Source organism: Mobula birostris, unplaced genomic scaffold (assembly GCF_030028105.1).
Source record: "Mobula birostris isolate sMobBir1 unplaced genomic scaffold, sMobBir1.hap1 scaffold_760, whole genome shotgun sequence".
Taxonomy (NCBI): Eukaryota; Metazoa; Chordata; class Chondrichthyes; order Myliobatiformes; family Myliobatidae; genus Mobula; species Mobula birostris.
The window spans coordinates 30,017-57,712 of NW_027278477.1; the positions used below are offsets into that span (position 1 = coordinate 30,017).

Here is a 27,696-nt window from a genome sequence, read left to right on the forward strand (position 1 = left end):
GAATCGTCTCAATGTAAGTGTGATGTCTGTATTGGAAAATGTCACACTGTTAGTGTGATGTCTGTAATGGGAACTATTACATTGTCAGTGTAATGTCTGGAATGGCAACTCTCACATTGTCACAGTGATGTCTGTAATGGGAACTATCATACTGTCACAGTGATGTGTGTAATTGGAACTGTCACAATGTCAATGTGATGTCTGTAATGGGAACTGTTATACAGTCACTGTGATGTCTGTGATGGGAACCGTCACATCGTCACTGTGATGTCTGTAATGGGAACCGTGACGTTGACAATGTGATGTCTGTAATGGGAACTGTCACAGTCAGTGTGATGTGTGTAATTGGAACCGTCACACTGTCAATATCATGTCTGTAATGGGAACCATCAGGTTGTCAATATGATGTCTGTAATGAACAGTCACATCGTCAATGTGATGTCTGTAACGGGAACCGTCACACTGTCAGTGTGATGCTTGTAACAGGAACCGACACGTTGTTAGTGTGATATCTGTAATGGGAACCGTCACACTGTCATTGTGATGTCTCTAATGAGAATCATCACATTGTCAGTGTGATGTCTGTAACGGGAACCGTTAAGTTGTCAGTGTGATGTCTGTAGTGGGAACCCTCATGTTCTCATTGTGATATATGTAATGGGAAATGTCACACTGTAAATATGATGTCTGTAATGGGAACTGTCACGTTGTGACTGTGGTGTCTGTAATGCTAACGGTCTTATTGTCAATGTGATATCTGTAATGGGAACCTTCACATTGTCACTGTGATGTCTGTAATGGTAACCGTCACACCCTCAGTCTGATGTATGTAATGGGAACTGTCACACTGTCAATGTGATGTCTGTAATAAGAACCGTCATATTATCAGTGTGATGTCCGTAACGGGAATCGTCACCTTGTCACTCTGCTGTCTGTAATGGCAACAGTGACATTGTTGCTGTCATGTTTATAATGGGAAACGTCACATTGTCACTGTGATGTCTGTAATGGGAACCATCATGTTGTCAATGTGATGTGTGTAATGTCAACTGTCATATTGTCAGTGTGATGTCTGTATTGGGAACCGTCAGGTTGTCACTGTGATGTCTGTAATGGGAAGCGCACACTGTCAATGTGATGTTTGTAACAAGAAGTGTCATGTTTTCACTGTGAAGTGTATAATGGGACTGTCACATTGTCACTATGTCTCCAATGGGAACTGTCACACTGTCAATGTGATGTCTGTGATGAGAACCGTCACACTGTCAGTATGATGTTTGTAATGGGAACTGTCACACTGTCACTGCTATAACTGCAATGGGAACCGTAACATTGTCAGTGTAATGTCTGTAATTGGAACCGTCACACTGTAACTGTGATGTCTGTCATGGGAACCATCATGTTGAAAATGTGATGTCTGTGTTGGGAACTGGCACAGGAACCGTCAAGTTATCAGTGTAAAGTCTGTAATGGGGACTGTTACACTGTCATTGTGGTGCCTGTAATGGGAACCATCACACTGTCACTGTAATGTCTGTAATGGGAACCATCATGTTGTCACTGCGATGTCTGTAATGGGAACCATCAGATTGTCAGAGTGATGTTTGTAACAGGAACCGTCACATTGTCAGTGAGAAGTGTGTAAATGGAACCGTCACACTGTCACTGTGCTGTCTGTAATACGAACCAACAGATTGTCAATGTGACGTCTGGGTTGGGAACCGGCAGAGGAATCGTCACGTTGTCAGGGTGATGTCTGTAATGGGAACGGTCACGTTGTCAGTGTGATGTCTGTAATGGCAACCCTCACACTGTCACAGTGATGTGTGTAATTGGAACCGTCACACTGTCATGGTGATGTCTGCAATGGGAACCGTCCCGTTGTCACTGTGATATCTGGAATAGGAACTGTCACACTGTCAGAGTGATATGTGTAATTGGAACTGTCACGTTGTCACCGTGATGTGTGTAATGGAAATTGTCACACTGTCACTGTGATACCTGTAATGGGAACCGTCACATAATCGTCCCAGTGTAAGTGTGATGTCTGTATTGGAAACTGTCACACTGTTAGTGTGATGTCTGTTAAGGGAACTGTTACATTCTGAGTGTGATGTTTGTAGTGGGAACCATCACGTTTGCACTGTGATGTCTGTATTGGGAACAGTCACAATGTCACTGTGATGTCTGTTATGGGAACTGTTACATTCTCAGTGTGATGTCTGTAATGGGAACCGTCACATTGTCACTGCAATGTCTGTAATGGGAATCGTCCCAGTGTAAGTGTGATGTCTGTATTGGAAACTGTCACACTGTTAGTGTGATGTCTGTTAAGGGAACTGTTACATTCTGAGTGTGATGTTTGTAGTGGGAACCATCACGTTTGCACTGTGATGTCTGTATTGGGAACAGTCACAATGTCACTGTGATGTCTGTTATGGGAACTGTTACATTCTCAGTGTGATGTCTGTAATGGGAACCGTCACATTGTCACTGCAATGTCTGTAATGGGAATCGTCCCAGTGTAAGTGTGATGTCTGTATTGGAAACTGTCACACTGTTAGTGTGATGTCTGTTAAGGGAACTGTTACATTCTGAGTGTGATGTTTGCAGTGGGAACCATCACGTTTGCACTGTGATGTCTGTATTGGGAACAGTCACAATGTCACTGTGATGTCTGTAATGGGAACCATCACATTGTCAGTGTGATGCCTGTAATGTGAATCCACATGTTGTCACTGTGATGTCTGTAATGGGGACCGGCCCACTGTCACAGTGACACATAAAAGTTGCTGGTGAACGCAGCAGGCCAGGCAGCATCTCTAGGAAGAGGTACAGTCGACGTTTCAGGCCGAGACCCTTCGTCAGGACTAACTGAAGGAAGAGTGAGTAAGAGATTTGAAAGGGGGAGGGGGAGGGGGGGATCCAAAATGATAGGAGAAGACAGGAGGGGGAGGGATGGAGCCAAGAGCTGGACAGGTGATTGGCAAAAGGGGATACGAGAGGATCATGGGACAGGAGGCCCAGGGAGAAAGAAAAGGGGAAGGGGAGGAAAACCCAGAGGATGGACAAGGGGTATAGTCAGAGGGACAGATGGAGAAAAAGGAGAGAGAGAGAGAAAGAATGTGTGTATATAAATAAATAATGGATGGGGTATGAGGGGGAGGTGGGGCATTAGCGGAAGTTAGAGAAGTCAATGTTCATGCCATCAGGTTGGAGGCTACCCAGACGGAATATAAGGTGTTGTTCCTCCAACCTGAGTGTGGCTTCATCTTTACAGTAGAGGAGGCCGTGGATAGACATGTCAGAATGGGAATGGGATGTGGAATTAAAATGTGTGGCCACTGGGAGATCCTGCTTTCTCTGGCGGACAGAGCGTAGGTGTTCAGCAAAGCGGTCTCCCAGTCTGCGTCGGGTCTCGCCAATATATAAAAGGCCACATCGGGAGCACCGGATGCAGTATATCACCCCAGCCAACTCACAGGTGAAGTGTCGACTCGCCTGGAAGGACTGTCTGGGGCCCTGAATGGTGGTAAGGGAGGAAGTGTAAGGGCATGTGTAGCACTTGTTCCGCTTACACGGATAAGTGCCAGGAGGGAGATCAGTGGGGAGGGATGGGGGGGGCCGAATGGACAAGGGAGTCGCGTAGGGAGCGATCCCTGTGGAAAGCTGGGGGGGGGGGAGGGAAGGATGTGCTTAGTGGTGGGATCCCGTTGGAGGTGGCGGAAGTTACGGAGAATAATATGTTGGACACCAGCTCCTATCCTTGCTGCTACCGTCCTGTTCTCAATGTGATGTCCGTAATTGGATCCGTCACACTGTCACTGTCATATCTGTAATGGGAACCATCAGGTTGTCAGTGTGATGTCTGTAACGTGAACTGTTACACTGTCAGTGTGATGTATGTAATGGGAACCGTTACACTGTCCCTGTGTTGTTTGTAATGGGAATCGTCTCAGTGTAAATGTGATGTCTGTATTGGAAACTGTCACACTGTTAGTGTGATGTTCTTAATGGGAACTGTTACATTGTCAGTGTGATGTCTGTAATGGGACCCGTCATGCTGTCAATGTGATATGTGTAACAGGAACCGTAACATTGTCAGAGTGATATCTGTAATGGGAACCCACACATTGTCAATGTGATGTCTGTAATTGGAACAGTCACACTGTCACTGTGATGTCTGTTATGGGGATCGTCTCAGTGTCAATATGATGTATGTATTGGAAACTGTCACACCATTAATGTGATGTCTGTAATGGGAACTGTCACATTGTCACTGATGTCTGTAATGGGGACCGTCATGTTGTCAGGGTGATGTCTGTAATGGGGACCGTCACATTGTCACTGATGTCTGTAATGGGGACCGTCATGTTGTCAGGGTGATGTCTGTAATGGGGACCGTCACATTGTCACTGATGTCTGTAATGGGGACCCTCATGTTGTCAGGGTGATGTCTGTAATGGGGACTGTCACATTGTCACTGATGTCTGTAATGGGGACCCTCATGTTGTCAGGGTGATGTCTGTAATGGGGACCGTGACGTTGTCACTGTGATGTCTGGGGGGGGGGGTGACACTGCATTGCGTCATGGTTGGCACAATTGCTATTGTAGAGCTAGCAGTAAGACTGCAATGGGATTGCCATTGCCACCTGTACCTTCTCCCTGGGAGTGTGTGGGTTTGCCACGGGAGCTCAGGTTTCTTCCCACATTGCGAAAGATGTGCGGTTAAATTTGTGGACACACTAGGTTGGCACTGGCAGGGCGTTTACATTTGCAGGCTGCTCAATCCCATCTTTGCTGATCTGTGACGCAAACGACGCACTTTTAAAGCAATAGTTTCACGGTACTCGTGACAAACAAAGCTCATCTTTATCATTAATGGGTCCCTCCCCACGTGAATAAAACGTCTGTTACGGACAGCAGCTCTGTATCAATGTAAGACCAGTAACAGCAGCAAACCATAAATCTATCAATAGATTGCCTGCAGCAGAACCCTCCACCGGGTCATGTAACATCTGTAACGAGGGCCCTTCCTACGAGGCCAGTAATAGGGACCATATGCAGCAGTCACTACATCTCTAAAAGGGATAATGACTGGTTTACAGTGATAACACCAGTTATGTGCTGTGCATTCTGCGTGGTCTGAGCACGTTTCCCTGCATGTTCCTGTGACCGAGAGTAGATTTCTCCCCAGCTGCTCCAGTTTCCTCCCAAATCCCAACCATCAGTGCCATTTGGCCCTCTGGAGTGCGGGCAAGGGGGCAGAATCGAGGCGGGAGATGGGAAAAGGTTACGGAGAATATTAATTGGGGGGGAGGGAGTACAAGTGCAGAGATAGTCTCCAAGGGCTGAATGGCCTCCAGCTGGGTCAGGTGTTACAACGAGGGGGCAGCTCAGTAACCACGCACAGGCACGAAGCAGAGACACCAGCTGCGGTGGGAATGATTTTTATTGTAAGGTGCTGCCCGGCACCCCAGATTCTATCAGCCTCCAAGCTCAGCCGACGCCACCAGCCCGCGGGACACCTCAGATCAAGCCCTTGGCGTGTTGGGCCAGGCTGCAGCTCAGTCCGGTCCCGTCCGGCTCCACGTTTAGACGCTTCACCACACCGTCTTCAATCAGCATCAGGAACCTGCCGGAAAGACATAGGCTTCCGGTCACCAAAACCAGGCTTCTCTGAAAGAACCCCACACAACGAGGGCACGAACCGAGGTCAAAAACAAAGTGAAGCTCCCTCTACAGTGTCCCATCCCACACACTCCCGGGGTCAGACACTAGATGGCGCTCTCTCTACACCATCCCATCACACACCCCCGGGGTCAGGCACAGCGTGAAACTCCCTCCACACCGTCCCATCACACACTCCCGGGGTCAGGCACAGCGTGAAACTCCCTCCATAGCGTCCCATCACACACTCCCGGGGTCAGACACAGAGTGAAGCTCCCTCCGCACCGTCCCATCACACACTCCCGGGGTCAGACACAGAGTGAAGTTCCCTCCGCACCGTCCCATCACACACTTCCGGGGTCAGACACAGAGTGAAGATCCCTCCGCACCGTCCCATCACACACTCCCGGGGTCAGACACAGAGTGAAGTTCCCTCAGCACCGTCCCATCACACACTCCCGGGGTCAGACACAGAGTGAAGTTCCCTCCGCACCGTCCCATCACACACTCCCGGGGTCAGACACAGAGTGAAGCTCCCTCCACACCGTCCCATCACACACTCCCGGGGTCAGGCACAGCGTGAAACTCCCTCCACACCGTCCCATCACACACTCCCGGGGTCAGACACAGAGTGAAACTCCCTCCACACCGTCCCATCACACACTCCCGGGGTCAGACACAGAGTGAAGCTCCCTCCACACTGTCCCATCACACACTTCCGGGGTCAGACACAGAGTGAAGCTCCCTCCACACCGTCCCATCACACACTCCCGGGGTCAGATACAGAGTGAATCTCCCTCTACACTGTCTCATCACACACTCCCAGGGTCAGACACAGCGTGAAACTCCCTCCACACCGTCCCATCACACACTCCCGGGGTCAGGCACAGCGTGAAACTCCCTCCATAGCGTCCCATCACACACTCCTGGGGTCAGACACAGAGTGAAGCTCCCTCCACACCGTCCCATCACACACTCCCGGGGTCAGACACAGAGTGAAGCTCCCTCCACACCGTCCCATCACACACTCCTGGGGTCAGACACAGAGTGAAGTTCCCTCCGCACCGTCCCATCACACACTCCCGGGGTCAGACACAGAGTGAAGCTCCCTCCACACCGTCCCATCACACACTCCCGGGGTCAGATACAGAGTGAAGCTCCCTCCATACCGTCCCATCACACACTCCCGGGGTCAGGCACAGAGTGAAACTCCCTCCACACCGTCCCATCACACACTCCCAGGGTCAGGCACAGCGTGAAACTCCCTCCATACCGCCCCATCACACACTCCCGTTTATTTACATTATGTCAGAATACAAGGGAGGGTGAAGGAGTAGGGGGAGGGATGATTGGAAACTTCCCCCTTTTCATTCCAGGGAGGTACAATTACTTGCACAGAATCTTTTGGGTTAATAATGGCCCCGAGGTTCCTTAGCATCAAACACTACGGGAGGGCGGCGGCAGCTGCACCAGAGAGTTAGATATGAACAGACAGACAGCTTCAATGGAAATATTGGATTGCTCATAATTAGGCACTTGGCCAGTATCAGTAAGTTAGATCTCAGCAGAGCAGCCATTATGGAAGCGGCCATTGTGTGAGTGGACCACTGTTGGAGTGGGGAGTTGAGGCTTTGGCGAGGCATCGGCAGTAGGGAAACAGCTTCCTCCCCACCCTTTATTTCCTATCAGAAACCGGCCTAATGGGCCACAAAGGCACGAGCCAGACTTTAACTTTTCTTTATTTCTTATGTGTAATAAGAAATAAAAATTCATAAGATCTCCCTTTATATTGATGATCTCTTCATTTATGTTTCGAATCCTGAAGAATCCATTCCTAGTTCATTGAAATTATTAAATGAATTTGGAAAGTTTTTGGGATACAAACTAAACCTTCATAAAGGTGAATTATTTCCTCTAAAGGATTCGCTTCTATATATGATGACGTTCCTTTTAAAGTTACGGACTCTTAAATATTTAGGTATTATTATCACTAACATCACAGAGATCTTTTGGTTCCTTTAGTGGATTTTATGATGCAATTATTTTGTAGATGGAATCCACTTACACTTTTGTTAGCCGGCCAAATTCATGCAGTTAAAATAATGATTTTACCAAAATTTCTAATATGTATTTCAAAATATTCCTTTTTTTTTAAAACTAAGAAGTTTTTTGATCCGGTTGATTCTATTATATCATCTTTTGTTTGGAATAATAAAAGACCAAGAATTGGAAAGTGTCATTTACAAAAATTCAATTAGGATGGAGGTCTTGTCCTGCCTAATTTAAGAATGTACTATTGGGCTGTTAATATACGTTCTTGGTTATATTGGGCTGATAAAAATGAACGACCACCTTGGGCTGATTTGGAATTGAAAACAGTGAAACAGTTTTACTTAACCTCGTTATTAGGAGCTTCTTCACCTGTACCACTGGCCAAAATTTCTAATCTAAATTTATATCCTATGATTAAGCAGTCATTACGAATTTGGTACCAGTTTCGTAATTTTTTTTTAATCTCAAAAAATTTAACCTTCTTAGTTTAATTTATCGAAATTATTTATTTAAACCTTCATCAAGTGATCCTACCTTTCTTCTTTGGAGGAATAAAGGAGTCTATTCCTTCATGGATCTGTTCCAAGAAGGCCGATTGATGTCTTTTGAGAAATTAGTAACTAAGTACTCTCTCTCGTACTCACATTTCTTGCAGGTCAGACATTAATATTCAAGTAATTTTCCATCTATACAGGATTCTGACCTGTTAGACATTATTTTAAAAATGAACCCTTTAGTGAAAGGTTTTATTTGGGAAAATTTATAATTTACTGTTACAACAGTACAATTCCCCTTCACTTAAGATCAAGATTGGGAAAGAGAGCTTAATATGACCTTGATAACAGAGGATTGGTTGTGAATTTTGAAATTGGTTAACTCTTCTTCAATTTGTGCCAATGACTCTCTAATTCAATTTAAAATTGTACATCGTTACTATTTGACAAAGGAGAGACTGTCTAAAATATTTCCTAATGTTGAAAGTCAGTGGGATAGATGTAAACCTGAGACCGCTACATTGACACATATGTTTTGGCCGTGTTCTGTATTGAAACATTTTTGGAAATCTATTTTCTTTACAATTTCTAAAGCTTTAAAAATTAATTTACAACCTAATAAATTGACAGTTTTGTTTGGTATAATTCCTCAATATATTCATGGTATTTCTATATCAGACCAACGTGTAATTGCATTTATCACATTATTGGTCAGAAGGGCTATTTTATTGAAATGGAAAGATGCCTCTGCTCCCACTTTGATACAATGGTTCTCTCAGGTGATGTTATGTCTTAGTTTGGAGAAAATCAGAAGTCGAACTTTTGATCCTCGATTTGACTTTGAGAAAAGGTGGGGTTCATTTGCCCGCTACTATCATCTGATTTGAGTTAATTAAGATGGTTTCCTTCTGATTCTTGTTTAAATAGATTTGAGTTGGCAGATTGATGTTTTTCTTTTATGGAAGCCTGCATGGTGTAGAGCTCCAGGGTTCTGCTCCCAATGGGTTTTTTTTTCTTCGTTTTTTTTGTTAGCGGAGTTTTTTTTTAAGTCAGTAGAGGTTCTTTTTTTCCTTAAAAAAATATTCTTAACACTTTATTTTTTTCTTATTATTATTGATATCTTGTTTAGCTTTGTTAATCAGTTATTTGGTAATTTAATTCCACATTGTACATATTGACATGTTGACTTGAGTACCTTAATGTATTTTTTTGTTGATCTTCAATAATTAATGAAAACTGAGGATACGTCAGTTAGGGGAACAGAAATGAGGTTCTGTGGACGACAATAAGCTCCCTGGATGCCATGTTGCCTCCCGGATGTCAGGGTCAAGGCCGTCTCAGATTGAGTTCATAGTATTCTTACGTGGGAGGGTGAGCACCCAGGGGTCATGGTCCATGCGGTACCATGATACGAGTAGGAGAGGTGACGAGGTTCTGCAAAATGGGTTCAGGGAGTTGGGTGACAAGGTGAGAGGCAGGATCCCCAGGGTTGTGATCTCAGGATTGCTACCCGTTCCATGTGCTAGGGCAGAAATCGGAAGATCATACAGTTTAAGTTGTGGCTGAGGGGCTGGCGCAGGAGAGAGGGCTTCAGACTTTTGGATGACTGGGCTTTCTTCCAGGGAAGGTGGAGCCTGCAGGGAAGCGAGTGGAAAGATATCCTAGTGGGAAGGCTTAATCAATGAGGGTTTAAATTGGAGTGAAAGGGGATGGGAACCAGAGCACCAGAACAGATAGCAGGGAGGTTGTGGAGAAAGATGTTGTTAAGCTTACTAACAAGGTCTTGAATCTAAAGGTTGAGCATGGTGGGGCTGATGTTCTGGGATGTGTTTATTTCAATGCAAGGAGCATTGTAGGAAAGGTGGGTGAGCTTAGGGCATGGATCAACACCTGGAATTATGACGTTGTAGCCATTAGTGAGACTGGGTTACAGAAGGGGCAGGACTGGCAGCTCAATATTCTGGGGTTAGACATGGAGTGGGAGGGATTAAAGGGGGAACGGGTCAGGGAAAATGTCACGGCAGTGCTCAGTCAGGACGGACTGGAGAGCTCGTCTAACGCAAATGAGGAATAAATAAAAAATGTCTGGCCACGTTAATGGGATCATATTACAAACCTCCCAACAGTCCAAGGGATTTAGAGGAACAAATTTGTCGCGAGATCGCAGACTATTGCAAGAAATGTAAAGTCATGATAGTAGGTGATTTTAACTTTCCACATATTGACTGGACTCACAGACTGTAAAAAGGACTAGATGGGATAGGATTTGTCAAATGTGTTCAGGAAAGTTTTAATCAGCACGTAGACGTCCCAACGAGAGAGTGTGCAATACTTGATCTAACAGGGAACGAGACAGGGCAGGTGACAGAAGTTTGTGTAGGGGAACACTTTGCATCGAGTGATCACAATGACATTAGTTTCAAGGTAATTATGGAAAAGGACAGGTCTAACCCTTGGGTTGAGATTCTAAATTAGAGAAAAGGCCAATTTTTATTGTATCGGAAAACATCTGACAAGTGTGGATTGGGACAGGCCGTTTGCTGGCAAAGGTGTACTTGGCAAGTGGGAGGCCTTCAAAAGTGAAATTTTGGGAGTAACGGGATTGTATGCTCCTGTCGGGATAAAAGGCAAGGATAAAAGGTTCAACGAACCTTTACTTTCAAGATATATTGAGGCCCTGGTTAACAAATAAAAAAAAGGAGGTACGTAGCAGGTATAGGCAGACAGGAACAAATGAGGTGCTTATGGAGTATAGGAAATGCAAGAGGACACAAGGAGGAAATCAGGAGGACTAAAAGGAGGCATGAAGTTGTTTTGGCACACAAGGGGAAGGAGAATCCCAAGGGCTTGTACAGATATACTGACAGCAAACAGATTGCGAGGGACAAAGTTAGCCCTCCGGAAGATCAGAGGGGTAATCTACTGTATGTGTGGAGCTGAAAGAGATGGAGGAGGTCTTTGCAACTGTATTTACTCAGGAAATGGACAAGGGAGTCTGTAGATCTGAGGCAATACATCAGTGAGGTCATGGACCCGATACAGATTACAGACAAGGTATTATCTTGAGCCAAATTAGGGTGGCCTGACAATGTGCTCTCTCAGACCCAATGGGAGGCAAGTGCAGAAATTGCAGGGGCCCTACCAGAGATGTTTAAATCATCCTTTGCCATGGGTGGGGAGCCAGAGGATCGTTCCACTGTTTACCAAAGGCTCTAGCAACAAGCCAGGAAATTATAGGTGGGTGAAATTGACACCAGTAGCGGGAAATTTTATTGGCAGGAGTCGATACTGAGTCCATTGTTGTTTGTGAGCATCTGCACCAACAATCCGGATGATAACATGGTCAACTGCATCAACAAATTGGCGGCTGACACCAAGATCGGGGTTGGAGTGGACAATGGGAAAGTAGGTAAGAGCTTGCATCATAATTTGGAGGATCGTATCCGGTTTGGGTCACCTACCTACAGGAAGGATATCAATAAGATTGAAAGAGTGCGGAGAAAATTTACAAGGGTGTTGCCAGGTCTTGGGGAAAGACCGACTAGGTTAGGAGTTTATTCCTTGGAATGTAGAAGTTTGAGGGGAGATTTGATCGAGGTATACGAAATTATGAGGGGTAGAGGCAGGGCAAATACCAGCAGGATCTTTCCACTGAAGTTGGGTGAGACTAGAACTTGAGGTCATGGGTTAAGGGTGAAAGGGGAAACACCTTCGCTCAGAGGGTGGCAAGAGTGCGGAACGAGCCAACTCGATTTCAACATTTAAGAGAAGTTGGATGGCACAAGGATGGGAAGGGTATGGGGGGGGGGGGCTACATTCCAGGTCGATGGGAGTAGGCAGATTAGTGGTTCAGCACGGACTAGATGGGCCGAAGGTCCTGCTTCTGCCCCGTAGTGCTCCAGGAGTCTGTGAGAGTGGCAAGGAGGCAAGGACCCACGTGGTGAACTTGCTCTGAGCCAGCGTCAGGAAGTCCAGGGGCGGCAGGGAGGCTCTGGGAATCGAATGCTGCTTCACTGCCCACGTCCGGAAATCCCACAAACACCTGAGGAGGTTTAGGGGCGGCGGAGTAGCCTACCTCTTGCAGCGCTTGTTTCCCAGGGCGGCGATCAGCTGCTCCTTATCCAGCTCCAGGTCCACAGCCTGCGGGGGAAGAGGGGCCGTCAGAGCCAACGTCGAGTTGAACGGGCGCTCGGCATCAGAAAGACATGCAACGTCAGCGCAGCGAAACGCAAACAACACCCCGTTTTTTACGGGAAAACACAGTTAGAACAAAAATACAAACACAAGGACATCTGCAGATGCTGGAATTTCAAGCAACACACACAAAAATTGCTGGTGAACGCAGCAGGCCAGGCAGCATCTCTAGGAAGAGGTGCAGTCGACATTTCAGGCCAAGACCCTTCGTCAGGACTAACTGAAGGAAGAGCTAGTAAGAGATTTGAAAGGGGGAGGGGGAGGTCTGAAATGATAGCAGAAGACAGGAGGGGGAGGGATGGAGCCAAGAGCTGGACAGTTGATTGGCAAAAGGGATATGAGAGGATCATGGGACAGGAGGCCCAGGGAGAAGGAAAAGGGGGAGGGGGGAAAAACCCAGAGGATGGCCAAGGGGTATAGTCAGAGGGACAGAGGGAGAAAAACACCTTATATTCCGTCTGGGTAGCCTCCAACCTGATGGACTTCTCAATTTCCGCTAATGCCCCACCTCCCCTCGTACCCCATCCGTTATTTCCTTATATACACACATTCTTTCTATGTCTGCCCTTTTTCTCCCTCTGTCCTCTGACTATACCCCTTGCCCATCCTCTGGGTTTTTCCTCCCTCCCCCTTTTCTTTCTCCCTGGGCCTCCTGTCCCATGATTCTCTCATATCCCCTTTGCCAATCACCTGTCCAGCTCTTGGCTCCATCCCTCCCCCTCCTGTCTTCTCCTATCATTTTGGATCTCCCCCTCCCCCTCCCACTTTCAAATCTCTTACTAGCTCTTCCTTCAGTTATTCCTGACGAAGGGTCCCGGCCCGAAACGTCGACTGTACCTCTTCCTAGAGATGCTGCCTGGCCTGCTGCGTTCACCAGTAACTTTGATGTGTGTTGCTAGAACAAAAATACAGTTTATTAGAAGGGAAAGTAATTATAGCTGCAAGAGATTCGGTAGTTGACGGAAATGTGGGGGGAAAATTGCTCAGCAGAACAATGAACTTGGTCAGGGCTATACACGTGCATATTTTGCATGATGCTATTACTGATATCCCATATGTGCTTGCGGTCTTGTATGTACAAGGACGAGACCTGAAGCCGTGGTGTCACCCGCTTATGGCCACTGCCCCACCTGGTGCGGTGAGGCGCGGTGTTCAAGCTGGAGTCAGTGCTGTTCCCCACCCCAGTGTTCGCTAGGCAGAAGACAAGTTCTGTCGTGCAATGCTACAGATTTTGGCAGCGCACGGCTTGAGTTTGGTCTCTTTCACTGGATGGGTGTACCTTTCCATCTTATACGTGCTTTGTGCCGTGTGTGTCTGCTGGTACCGTGTTTTGTACCTTGACCCTGCAGTAACCCTGTGTCGTTTGGTTGTATCCAGGCAAGGCTGAATGCCAATTAAACCTGAAATGGACTGAAATGCTGGAGGGACTCAGCAAGCCAGTCAGCGTCTCTGGACCGGCTTCTGAGAGTCAGCGGTGGACGTCGGACAAGAGGAACGCGGCGGAGGGTGAACTACTAACCCGTGTGAAGGCGCCGGTCGGATCAGCCAGCATCCGCACCTGGAGAGAGACAGTAACAGGGGTCAGCACTCCTCACTACGCCCCGCCGAGGTCTGGGGTGGGCGCGCTCGCCGAAGGGGGTAAATCCTGCCAGGAGGTACGGGCTCTCCCACACTCTCCCTTCCAGACTGTTTCACCAGTCAGAACCCTCAGAGGAGCGGTGTGGGAACTCTGTGCAGTGACCAGTCTTCAGGGTGGGTGACTCTCCCCCACACACCCCCCAATTCCCGCGGCCCTGGTGTTGCTGGGGAAGTGGCACTGTCCCTCGGGCTCCGTCCCGACCTGTAACAGCGGGGAGGGAGGGATGTAGATCCTGGTCGGGAGAGGGACAGAAGAATATCCTGGATGCTAAACGCAAGAGAGGGAGGCTCCCAGTGTCTGGGGTGGCAAGCGTGCGGTGCGCAGTTACACCGGTGTTGGACGCACGAGTCCCTTTGCCCAGGCTTCAACTGCGGAGTACGGTAGGACCCAGCAGACGCTGTCCCTGCAGGGTGAGAGGGCGTCCAGGCACCAACCAGTCACTGCCCCGCAAGGCAAGGAGAAGCAGCTGCTGCATGCAAAGTCCCTGCGCTGGGCGCTAAGCCCCAGGCGTTGGGTCACGGGTGGAACGGGCAAGGCCATCACCAGAGAAAACCTCTTCCTCCTCCTCCTTCACAACCCTCTCACCTTCCCGTCAGCCTTCTGGTCGTCGCCCCAGGCCTTCATGACGAAGGCGTCGTTGACGGCAATGCAGGCGATGATGTCGATTCCCTTGGCCTTCAGCTCAGCGTAGCCCTGCACGTAACTGGGCAGGTGGTCCTGGGCACAGGGAGAGAGAGAGAGAGAGAGAGAGAGAGAGAAGGCAGCGTTACAGTGGTCCGCCCCAGACAGTGCCCCATCTAATGGAGATAAGTGTGCCAAACGCCTTCTCTGCCACCTGGGAGGCCACGGTGGCGTAGTGGTCAGCACGACGCTCTACAGCGCCAGCGACCCGGGCACAATTCCCCCCACTGCCCGCAAGGAGTTTGTACGTCCTCCCCCGTGACCACATGGGTTTCCTCCGGGTACTCCGGTTTCATCTCTCAGTCCAAAGACATACCAGTTGGCAGGTTAATTTGTCATTGTAAACTGTCCCGAGATTAGGCTGGGGTTAAATCGGGGGTCTACTGGGTGAAAGGCCGGGAGGGCCTGTCCCACTCTGTACTCAAAATAAACGCAAAGGGTTCAGTCAGGGTACATTTATTAACAAAGTATGTGTGCCACCTTGAGTTTCATCTTCCCAAATAAATTACACAGATAAATAAAATAAAATAAACTATTTGCTAGAGTTCTGCCCACTCACCTAACCTATCGATATCCCTCCATGGGTTAACCCCTGTCCTCATAACAAGCAACACATCAAAGTTGTTGGTGAACGCAGCAGGCCAGGCAGCATCTCTAGGAAGAGGTACAGTCGACGTTTTGGGCCGAGACCCAGCCCAAAACGTCGACTGTACCTCTTCCTAGAGATGCTGCCTGGCCTGCTGCGTTCACCAGGAACTTTTACGTGTGTTGCTTGAATTTCCAGCATCTGCAGAATTCCTCGTGTTGGCGTCCTCATAACAACCTCCATCTCTCTGTCATATACACGACCTACAATCCACACCCTTCGTCAGACCCACCGATACAAGTCGTAGGACTTAACAGCACAGTGGAGGCCTTTCAGCCCACCATGTTGTGCCTACCTTTTAACCTATTCCAAGACCAACCTACACAAACCTCCACTTTACTATCAAACATGTGACTGTCTTTCAGGGTTCCTAATGTACGCATCTAATACTCTGTGGTGCGTTTGGAGAGAGAACAGCAAATAAATTAACCCACCACTGTGTGTGGGGAGAAAAGAAAACTTACCTCTGCCATCACCCCCTATACTTTCCTCCCATCACCATAAAAATTTTGCCCCCTTGTATCACCTCTGGCCGTCCATTCTATCTAATCACCTTATATACCTCTATCAAGTCACCTCACATCCTCCTTCGCTCCAAAGAGAAAAGCCCTCGCCCACTCAACCTGCCCTCATAAGACACGCTCTCCGATCCAGGCAGCATCCCGGTAAACCTCCTCCGCACCCTCTCAGAAGCTCTCCACATCCTACAATGAGGCGAGTGGCAAATGTAAAAAATCCTTGTACTTTTTTTTTTTGCAGACCTCCCCCCCCCCCCCCCCAGCCCCCAAGAGGTTCCCAGGCTTTGTTCAACAAGCAGGGAAGGAGAACCTTCAAAGTCACCCCTCCCTCCGAGTTCAACTTTTCCATCAAAGCCTGGCTTTGCCTGATATCTTCCTCCACTACCGACGTTAAGGCACAAACATGCGGGAAGAAAGATTTTGACAGTCGAAGTGAACGGCGAGCACTGTGGAACAGAGGGACCCGGGAGTACGCAGTTTCTTAAAAGCAGCGTCACAGGGAGGCGAAGGAAGATGGCGACGTACCCGCCTTTACAGAAACGGGGACGGCACCTTGAAGCCGTACGAGATGTCAGTGAGGTCGCATTTGGAACTCGGTCACCCCGCCGTAGAAAAGATGCCGTTAAGCTGGAAGGGGTGCAGCGGAGACGTTGCCTGGGATCGAGGGGCTGGGATACGGCGAGAGTATGAGCAGATTCAGACTTTATTCGTTGGAGCGTTGGGTGATCTTACCGAGTTGTACAGATTTATGAGGGGCACAGATGGGGTGAATGCACACAGCTTTCTCAACCCCCAGGGATGGGAAATCAAGAATTAGAGGATGAGTTTAAAGTCGGGGGGGCGCGATTCCACAGGAACCTGGAGGTAACTTTTTCCACCCAGTGGTCCTACCTGGAATGTGGTGCCAGAGGATACATTTAAAGAAGGTACATTAATAACTTAAAACATACTCGGGCAGGCACACGGATAAGAAACGTTTACTGACAGAATGTAGGCAAGCTATTTTCTAAATGGAGAGAGTTCAAAAAAACTCTGAGGCACAAAGGGACTTGGGAGACCTTGTGTGGGATTCCCTCAAATTTCATTTGCAGGTTGATTCTGTGGTGAGGAAGGCAGACGTTTCATTTCAAGAGGACTATGTAATGCTGAGACTTTATAAAACACTAGTGAGGCCTCACTTGGAGTATTGTGAGCAGGTTTGGGCCCCTTATCCTAGGAAGGATGTGCCGAAACTGGAGAGGGTTCAACGGAGGCTCACAAAAATGATTCCAGGACTGAACGGCTTGTCGTATGAAGAGTGTTTGATGGTTCTAGGCCTGTGCTCACTAGAATTCAGAAGAATGAGGGGTGACCTCACTGAAACCGATTGAATGGTGGAAAGCCTCAACACAGTGGGTGTGGCGAGGACATTTCCTACAGCGGGAGAGTCTAGGAGCTGAGGACACAGCTTCAGACACTCCTTTTAGAGTGACAATCAGGAAGAATTTCTTTAGGGGGAGAGTGGCAAATCTGTGGAATCAGGTGGCTGCGGAGGCCGAGTCTTTGGATGTATTTGAGGTAGTTGATAGATTCTTGATTGGTCAGGGTATGAGGGGATACGGGGAGAAGGCAGGGGACTGGGGCCGAGAGGGGAAAATGGGTCGGCCATGATGAACTGGAGGAGCAGACTCGATGGGACAAATGGCCTGATTCTGCTCCGATATCTCGGTCTAAATGGAATTAGCTTGGTTGAGAAACCTTGGTCAGCATTGACGACTCGGGCCATTTCTGCTGTACGACTCTGCGTGGTCACAAGGCCGCGGGGAAGCCAAGGTTACTGCCCAAACAAGGAGCTCCCTGAGCCGAATCAGTAACGCACGCACAGCTGGACAGCCTGCCATCAGTCAACGAGGGACGGCGTCAGCACCACGCCCCCCCCCGCGCTGGAAATGGACGGAAACGTGAGGCGGCTTGCGGGACGAAGGCATGGAAGGGAGCCGTACCTTAGTGCAGGCTGGTGTGTAGGCCCCTGGCACTCCGATCAGGATGCCCTTCTTCCCCTTGAAGAGCTCTGCGATGTTGACGACACAGTGGGGGTCCCCCTCATGCACTTCCACAGAAGGCAGCTTGTCACCGACCTGCGGGGGCAACAGAACAGGGCTGTTACTGGCATCTGCATCTTATCCATAGGCAGAGTTTATTCAACCACCACAATAAAATCCTAGACACAATGCTCAAGTCAGAAAACACTACAGCACAGAAACAGGCCCTTCAGCCCATCTAGTCCTACTCCCATCGACCTGCACCTGGACCTTATCCCTCCATGTACTTATCCAGACTTCGCTTAAATGTTGTTGTCAAGCCCCCACCCACCACTTCCACCATCTTAGTGAGACCATGTCATAGGAGCAGAATTAGGCCATTCAGCCCATCAAGTCTGCTCTGCCACACCATCACGGCTGATCCTTTCCTCCCCACCGGCGCCCCCTGCTCCCCAGCCTTCTCTCCCCGTAACCTTTGATGCCGTGGCCAATCAAGAACCTATCAATCTCCGTCTTAGATACACCCAATGACCTGGCCTCCACAAACTTGCCACCCTCTGGCTAAAGAAATTTCTCCGCATCTGTTTTAAATGGGCGCCCCTCTATCCTGAGGCTGTGCCCTCTTGTCCTAGACTCCCCCACCATGGGAAACATCCTTTCCACATCTACTCAGTCTAGGCCTTTCAACATTAGAAAGGTTTCAATGAGATCCCCACCCCCGCCCCCATCCTTCTTAATTCCAGCAAGCACAGACCCACAGCTATCAAACATTTGTGTGATAATCCTCTCATTCCCAGAATCATCCTTGTGAGCCTCAAAGAGTAAAAAATTCACCCTCAGGTTCCCCTTAAACATTTCACCTTTCACCCTTAACCTATGACCCTTAGTTCTAGTCTCACCCAACCTCAGTGGAAAAAGCCTGCTTGCATTTACCCTATCTATACCCCTCATAGTTTTGTATACCCCTATCAAATCTTCCCTCAATCTTCCACATTCCAGGGAATAAACTCGTACGGCCAGATTTGGGAACAGCTTCTTTCCAGCTGTGATAAGGCTGCTGAACGGATCCTGACCCGGATCTGGGCCGTACCCTCCAAATATCCGGACCTGCCTCTCGGTTTTTTTGCACTACCTTACTTTCCATTTTTCTATTTATGATTCATAATTTTTTAATATTTACTATCAATTTGTAATCCAGGGAGCTGGAAGCGCAGAATCAAATATCGCTATGATGATTGTACGCTCTAGTATCAATTGTTTGGTGACAATAAAGTATAAACTCCTAACCTATTCAATCTTTCATTGTAACTCAAGTCCTGGCAATACAATTAACATTATATACAGTTTTAAATTAAAATACAGTCATTACCGTCTACAACACCCTTGAGCCACTGCTCCTGAAAATCACCCACTGCTTGCGTAGACAGCACATGCTCCTTCCCCAGTGAGACCAGGGCACAGACATAATCCCAGAACAGGGCCGGGCAAAACCCTTGTCTGCCCGCTGCCTGGAACCGCCAGCAGCCAGCTTGACCGGTCCCAGGAGATTCTCTCCGCCCCCACCCCCCGACGAACCCTTTCCCCGTCTGCGCTGGGCGGCTGTCGATCAGGAGCGCGGGGCTGAACTTGAGAAGCAGCCCCTTCAGGTATTCAAATGGGGGCCGCCACACTACCGGCCCCAGCTCCCGCCGACCGACGCCCGGCTCCCGTCCAGTCTCGAAAGACGGGGTCGATTGCTCACGTCAAATGGGTTCAGAAGGAGATTGCTACTTCTATACTTTGCGCCTCCAGCCCAGATGCAACAGATTTATACGCAGATACGAGAGATCTCTGAGGAAGTAGGGTTGAATGTATCCTGACTGGTTGTGCAATCTGAGCACGCAAGAAACTACAGCCCAATGCCTCCCTCCCCACCATCGGTAGTATCTACAGGAGACACTGTCGCAAGGTGATAATGCCCATCAAAGATCCCCACCACCCGGGCCATGCCATCTCCGCTACGCTACCAGGTCCAGAAGCCATGCCTCTAGGCTCAGGGACAGCTACTTCCCTTCAACCATTCGGCTCTCGAACCGAGCAGCACGGCACTAGTCACTACAGTTTAGAAACACCCACGATCACGCTGCAATCGAGGCCCCACAACCCAATTCCATGCCAAGGAGGGTAGAAATAAAATGGAGGGACGTGTGGGCTAGGCTGATCTCGGAGTGGGTTAAAGGGTTGATACACAACACCGCGGGCCGAAGGGCTGGACAGTCCTAAAACAAAAGTCTTTCAGCCACGTCTGGCACAGTGCAATTAGCCTCACTCCTCCGCAGCCAGGCGCCTTTTTAAAGATTATCCTTACCCCGCGCTCTCTCTCGTTTCCTTCCCTTGCACAGATGTGCGCACCTCAGGTATTTTGTGGGGGGGGGTGGGGGGAGGTCATTTCCTGCCACATTCTCGGACTGTTTGAGACCACTTGTGCAGGAAATGCTCAGCAGGCCAGCCAGCAGACATGGAGACAGAAGCAGATTAGAGTCAAGGAGTGGCGAGACAGGCCCTTCGGCCCAATTCGGCCAAGCCCATCGAGCAATTTGCCTGCATTCGGCCCGTCCCCACCCCCAGACCACTGGTTCCCAACCTGGGGTCCACGGCCCCCTTGCTTAATGGAATTGGTCCGGGGCATCAAAAACGATGGGAATCCCTATTCCAAGCCTTTCCTACCCGTGTACCTGTTCAAATCTCTTTTAATTGTTGTTAGAAGCCTCAGCCACTTCCTCTTGCAGCTCGTTCCATATGCCCACTACATTCCCCCTCAAGTCCCTTGTACATCTTTCTCCTCTCACTTTAATCTGTACCTTTTAGTTCTCCATTCGCCCCCAACTTTGGGGCACGGACTGTGTGCTTTCACCCCCATCTCTGTCCCTCACGATGAAGTCACTCCTCAGACTCCTGCGCTTCGGGAAATAAAGCCCTACCCCGCCCAACCTCTCCCGATAACTCAGGGCCTCGAGTCCTGGCAACGTGCTCGTAAATCTTGTCAGCACTCTTCCCACTTTAATGTCTTCTTCCCTATAACACGGTGAGCAAAGCGGTGCGCAAGTGGGGCCTTACCAACTTCCTGTACAACTGCAACATTAACATCCCAACTCATATACAGGTCCACATTCCCTTATCCGAGATCCCTGGGGCCAGTTGCATTTCCGAATTCAGAACTTTTCCGGATTTCAGAAAATTGATAATTAACCTGTTTCAGTGCTGGTGGACTTTAGGACCCAGGGGAGCTCCGGACCCACGCACATCCTCCCGTATACTTTAAATCATCTCCAGATTACTTTAAATACTGAATACAATGTAAAAGCTACGTAAATAGTTGTTATACTGTATTGTTTAGGGAATAATAACAAGAAAAAAAGTCTGTACAAGCTCAAACGAGTGCTGGAGAGAAAACTTCTGGGTTTTCCCAATCCGCGCTCTTTTACAAATACTATTACAGTTTATTTATAGAGTAATATACTGATAAATGAAATAGTGGGATAATTATAGACCATAAATACACTAGTACATTTTATTCCCAACAAAAACATTCAATAAAACAAAAAAATATACAGCTTCAAACGAACCAAATCAAACACATGGTAAATGACTTATTGGAATAAATGTAGAACGTAAATACTCTAGGACTCGCACAGGTTCGAACTAAGCTAAATACGTACAGGTACCTCTAGTTAAGCTGCATTACGTCTGGCAAACAAAGCTAAATACTCTACAGGTACCTGGTGGGCCAGGAACAGGATTCTCAAGTTATGAAGCAGCACTACGACAGACGGCATTTTTAAAGACTTCTTCAAGTGTCGTCTGTCTCACTAACATAGGTTTATGTCTAAGCAATCTCTCCTTAGCTGGGTAAACTGCCATAATCTCTTGCTCGCCGATAAATGCACGTTGTTCAAGGCCAGCAATTAACTTGAATTGAGTGACCTCAGCTGCTGGCGCGCCAAACAAGTCTTGTTACGACACACTCCACGAAAAAAAACTTTGGTTTTCGGAGCTTTTTGGTTTTCAGAATTTCGGATAAGGGATTGACCAATGAAGGCCAGCGTGACCAACACTTTCTTCACCACCCCGACTATTTGTGATGCCACACTGAGGGAACCATGTTCCCGTACTACTAGGTCTCCCACCTTTTACAACACTCCCCAGGACCCCACCATTTAGCCCTATCCTGGCTCAAATTCCCAAAGCGTGACACGCAGCGCCGAGGGTTTAGTTGAAAAGACACTGTTGCTGTCTCTGCAGTTAATATTGTCGGAGTGGGCTGTAGAACTACATAGAACATAGAATAGTACAGCACAGTACAGGCCCATCAGCCCACAATGTTGTGCCGACCCTCAAACCCTGCCTCCCATATAAGCCCCCACCTTAAATTCCTCCATATACCTGTCTAGTAGTCTCTGAAACTTCACGAGTGTATCTGCCTCCACCACTGACTCAGGCAGTGCATTCCACGCACCAACCACTCTCTGAGTAAAAGACCTTCCTCTAATATCCTCCTTGAACTTCCCACCCCTTATCTTAAAGCCATGTCCTCTTGTATTGAGCAGTGGTGCCCTGGGGAAGAGGCACTGACTATCCACTCTATCTATTCCTCTTAATATCTTGTACACCTCTACCATGTCTCCTCTCATCCTCCTGCTCTCCAAAGAGTGAAGCCCTAGCTCCCTTAATCTCTGATCATAATGCATACTCTCTAAACCAGGCAGCATCCTGGTAAATCTCCTCTGTACCCTTTCTAATGCTTCCACATCCTTCCTATAGTGAGGTGACCAGAACTGGACACAGTACTCCAAGTGTGGCCTAATCAGAGTTTTATACAGCTGCATCATTACATCGCGACTCTTAAACTCTATCCCTTGACTTATGAAAGCTAACACCCCATAAGCTTTCTTAACTACCCTACCCACCTGTGAGGCAACTTTCAGGGATCTGTGGGCATGTACCCAGAGATCCCTCTGCTCTTCCACACTACCAAGTATCCTGCCATTTACTTTGTACTCTGCCTTGGAGTTTGTCCTTCCAAAGTGTACCACCTCACACTTCTCCGGGTTGAACTCCATCTGCCACTTCTCAGCCCACTTCTGCATCCTATCAATGTCTCTCTGCAATCTTCGACAAACCTCTACACTATCTACAACACTACCAACCTTTGTGTCGTCTGCAAACTTGCCAACCCACCCTTCTACCCCCACATCCAGGTCGTTAATAAAAATCACGAAAAGTAGAGGTCCCAGGACAGATCCTTGTGGGACACCACTAGTCACAATCCTCCAATCTGAATGTACTCCCTCCACCACCACCCTCTGCCTTCTGCAGGCAAGCCAATTCTGAATCCACCTGGCCAAACTTCCCTGGATCCCATGCCTTCTGACTTTCTGAGTAAGCCTACCGTGTGGAATCTTGTCAAATGCCTTACTAAAATCCATATAGATCACATCCACTGCACTACCCTCATCTATATGTCTGGTCACCTCCTCAAAGAACTTTATCAGGCTTGTTAGACACGATCTGCCTTTCACAAAGCCATGCTGACTGTCCCTGATCAGACCATGATTCTCTAAATGCCTATAGATCCTATCTCTAAGCATCTTTTCCAACAGCTTTCCCACCACAGACGTAAGGCTCACTGGTCTATAATTATCTGGACTATCCCTACTACCTTTTTTGAACGAGGGGACATTTGCCTCCCTCCAATCCTCCGGTACCATTCCCGTGGACAACGAGGACATAAAGATCCTAGCCAGAGGCTCAGCAATCTCTTCCCTCACCTCGTGGAGCAGCCTGGGGAATAATCCGTCAGGCCCCAGGGACTTATCTGACCTAATGTATTTTAACAACTCCAAAACCTCCTCTCCCTTAATATCAACATGCTCCAGAACATCAACCTCACTCATATTGTCCTCACCATCATCAAGTTCCCTCTCATTGGTGAATACCAAAGAGAAGTATTCATTGAGGACCTCGCTCACTTCCACAGCCTCCAGGTACATCTTCCCACCTTTATCTCTAATTGGTCCTACCTTCACTCCTGTCATCCTTTTTTTCTTCACATAATTGAAGAATGCCTTGGTGTTTTCCTTTACCCTACTCGCCAAGGCCTTCTCATGCCCCCTTCTTGCTCTTCTCAGCCCCTTCTTAAGCTCCTTTCTTGCTTCCCTATATTCCTCAATGGACCCATCTGATCCTTGCTTCCTAAACCTCATGTATGCTGCCTTCTTCCACCCAACTAGATTTTCCACCTCACTTGTCACCCATGGTTCCTTCACCCTACCATTCTTTATCTTCCTCACCGGGACAAATTTATCCCTTACATCCCGCAAGACATCTCTAAACATCGACTACATGTCCATAGTACATTTCCCTGCAAAAACATCATCCCAATTCACACCCGCAAGTTCTAGCCTTATAGCCTCATAATTTGCCTTTCCCGAATTAAAAATTTTCCTGTCCTCTTTGATTCTATCCTTTTCCATGATAATTATAAAGGCCAGGGAGCGGTGGTCACTGTCCCCCAGATGCTCACCCACTGAGAAATCTGTGACCTGACCCAGTTCATTACCTAGTACTAGAACTAGTATGGCATTCCCCCTGGTCAGCCTGTCCACATACTGTGACAGGAATCCATCCTGGACACACTTAACAAATTCTGCCCCACCTAAACCCTTGGAACTAATCAGGTGCCAATCAATATTAGGGAAGTTAAAGTCACCCATGATAACAACCCTGTCACCCATGATAACAACTGTGGAAGAAAACTTCGAATATAGGGTTAAAAGAGCTGTGTGCTGCTAAAGCTTTGCGACCTTGTGGATATCCTGTGTTTTCCAATTACGTTGCAAGTCTACATAACTAAGATCATTGTGCTAACCCTTACAGCGAAAACACACAAACAAGATAAGATTAGGCAAAGCTGCCACAAATCATGAGAAGAGTCTCTTATGGACTGTCTTTGACATCTAAGGGGGGGGCACTGGTTTTTCCTCACTTGCCTGCTACTGGGTATAAACACAAGCTGATTTCCCTGTAACTCAATTCCACACATGTGGACTCTCTATGATATCATGCTAAAATTAAAGATTTGCTACTTCAGGTCTGGTACCGAGCTTTATTTTAAACATTCTCTGCCAAGGACTTTTCTTTCAGTTAAATAAATATTGCAAAAAGTAAAAAGTAGTGAGGTAATGTTCAAAAGACAGAGAGGAAGAAGCTGTTCCTGAATCGTTGAGTGTGTGCCTTCAGACTCCTGTACCTCCTTCCTGATGGTAGCAATGAGAAGAGGGTTTGTCCTGGGGGGTGGTGGTGGTGGGAGGGGTCCTTAATAATTGAGGCATCGCTCCTTGAAGTTTAACTTTCCTATGCTTGCTTGAATTTTTGCATGATCAGTGAACTTTTCCAGTATTACATTATAGTTGCCTCTGGATTTTTCTAGAAACTTCCTAGTTTCAGAACCAGGCGACGCAGGGGTGGCATGGTGGTGGTTAGCACAGCACCTTACGTTACCGGCGACCAGGGTTCAATTCCAGCCACTGCCTGTGCTCCAGTTTCCTCCCACAGTCCAAAGACGCATCGGTTGGTAGGTTAATTGGTCAGTGTAAATTGCCCTGTCTGGAGTTGAATCAGGGGTTGCTGGGGTGGCGCGATTTGGAGGGACCAGAGGGACCTACTCCACGCTGTAACTCAATAAATAACTAAGATTATTACAATCGGGCTATTTTATTGACCATCTGTTATCAATGAAAGTTTGTTATCTCCAGTCAGGTACAAGAAAACCACGACTACCTTTTTAGTCTGGCAGCATCTATAGAAATGAATAGATAGCTGACGTTTCAGGCCGAGACCCTTCTTCAGGACTCGGCCCAAAATATCGACTGTTTATTCATTTCCGGTAGACGCTGCCTGGCCTGCCGAGTTCCTCCAGCGTTTTTAGTGAGAGTTGCTCTGGATTTCCAGCATGCTTATCCTTTCTGGTCTGCTCTTTTCTTCGTTTCTCTTGACGGGTCGCCTTCTTCATCTCTGCTCTTGTAAAACTTTACTAAGTAAAACTGAAGACAAAAGACAAAAGTTTAATGCCCGGTCCTTGGCTTCCAAAAAACCTTTGGACGGCAAAAACATCAGGATACGACAGCACCCAGGCTGCCTGGTGATTTCCAGCCTCACTCGCTTGGTTATCGTTAAAGACGCCCAACACTCACGATGCCCCTCCACTATTCCGCAAGCTGGCGAGTTCAGAGTTGAGGCCTGGTGTTTGGGGGTCCCACCGACGGCAAGTCCTGGATTTGATACCGAAGACCGAGGTCTGTGCGTCTACGGGGGGTGGAGGGGGGTGGAATTGATGGTCCAATGTCTGTGAGTCCACGCGCCAATGGAGGCTGGAGAACTGTCTGTCTGTTGAGACGGGAGGGAGGAAAGGAGCTAGCTTCGCAGTTGTTCTTGGGCTGCTGTTCTGCTGAACACTCTATGTTCTAAGTCGGTGCCAGAACGTGTGGGGACGCTTGCCGGCCACTCACAGAAGACATCCTGAACACAAACAATGCGTTTCACTGTATGCTGCGAGGTACAGGGATTAATAAACAGATCTGAAATCTGTATTTAATCCTCACTGTGCTATTCTGCCTTCTGGCGGATCGTACGATTCCTCAACGCGGCGGGCTTTCGGCCCGAGACATCGACAGTGCCTTCCCTCTCCCAGACCCGCCGAGGTCCTCCAGGAGGTTGTTTGCTGGCCCGACTTCCAGCTTCTGGTCTCCTGTGTCTCGGCTTCGGGAGAGCAGGTGGCTTGCTGCCCTGCTCTGGGGAGGCAGGCTAGAGTGACAAACATGTTTATCTCTGCTTGCGAGCCACCAGGGAGTGGGCCCAGTGTCTGACCTGCTCCTGGGGGTGAACGCACACCACCCAACCACCCCTGGCTCCAATTTCATACAGGAGGACACTAGGACCCTTGCGTCCACCCTCCTGCCGCTCTGACCCCGCTCCCTCAACACTGCGAAGAAAAAATACCACTCTGGAGGGGCACAGTGGCGCTCTGAGTAGAGATGCCACCACCCCCTCACCAGCTCCAGAGACCGAAGGTCTGATCGGAACTTCCGGCACTGGGATGTGGGGAGAAACCAGAGCACCCAGGGGAGAGCCGGCAGAGTCACGAGCGGGGCGCGCACGTTTCTTATGTAGGCAGCAGGGATTTGTTCAGCTGTGCATTTGATTACTAATCTAACTAGACTGGCATAACACGACAACACACATAAAAGTTGCTGGTGAACACAGCAGGCCAGGCAGCATCTCTAGGAAGAGGTACAGTTGACGTTTTTATTTATATACACACACATTCTTTCTCTCTCTCCTTTTTCTCCCTCTGTCCCTCTCACTATACCCCTTGCACATCCTCTGGGCTTCCCCCTTCCCCCTTTTCCTTCTCCCTGGGCCTCCTGTCCCATGATCCTCTCACATCCCTTTTGCCAATCACCTGTCCAGCTCGGCTCCATCCCTCCCCCTCCTGTCTTCTCCTATCATAGAAACATAGAAAATAGGTGGAGTAGGCCATTCGGCCCTTCGAGCCTGCACCGCCATTTATTATGATCATGGCTGATCATCCAACTCAGAACCCTGCACCAGCCTTCCCTCCATACCCCCTGACCCCCGTAGCCACAAGGGCCATTTCTAACTCCCTCTTAAATATAGCCAATGAACTGGCCTCAACTGTTTCCTGTGGCAGAGAATTCCACAGATTCACCACTCTCTGTGTGA

At 48.3% G+C, this 27,696-nt stretch overlaps 1 protein-coding gene across 2 annotated transcripts in view; it reads right to left on the bottom strand.

The window, feature by feature from the left end:
* Positions 1-5,435: 5,435 nt before the first annotated feature.
* prdx5 (peroxiredoxin 5) overlaps positions 5,436-27,696 on the bottom strand; it is a 51,637-nt gene continuing 29,376 nt past the window's right edge. For both annotated transcript variants that reach the window (XM_072250906.1, XM_072250907.1), the window contains exons 2-6: positions 17,878-18,012; positions 14,636-14,767; positions 13,931-13,969; positions 12,293-12,357; positions 5,436-5,636 (exon numbers count right to left, since the gene is read on the bottom strand). In XM_072250906.1, coding sequence (XP_072107007.1) covers positions 5,531-5,636; positions 12,293-12,357; positions 13,931-13,969; positions 14,636-14,767; positions 17,878-18,012 — 477 coding nt within the window. In that variant the 3' untranslated portion in view covers positions 5,436-5,530. The remainder of the gene's footprint in view (positions 5,637-12,292; positions 12,358-13,930; positions 13,970-14,635; positions 14,768-17,877; positions 18,013-27,696) is intronic.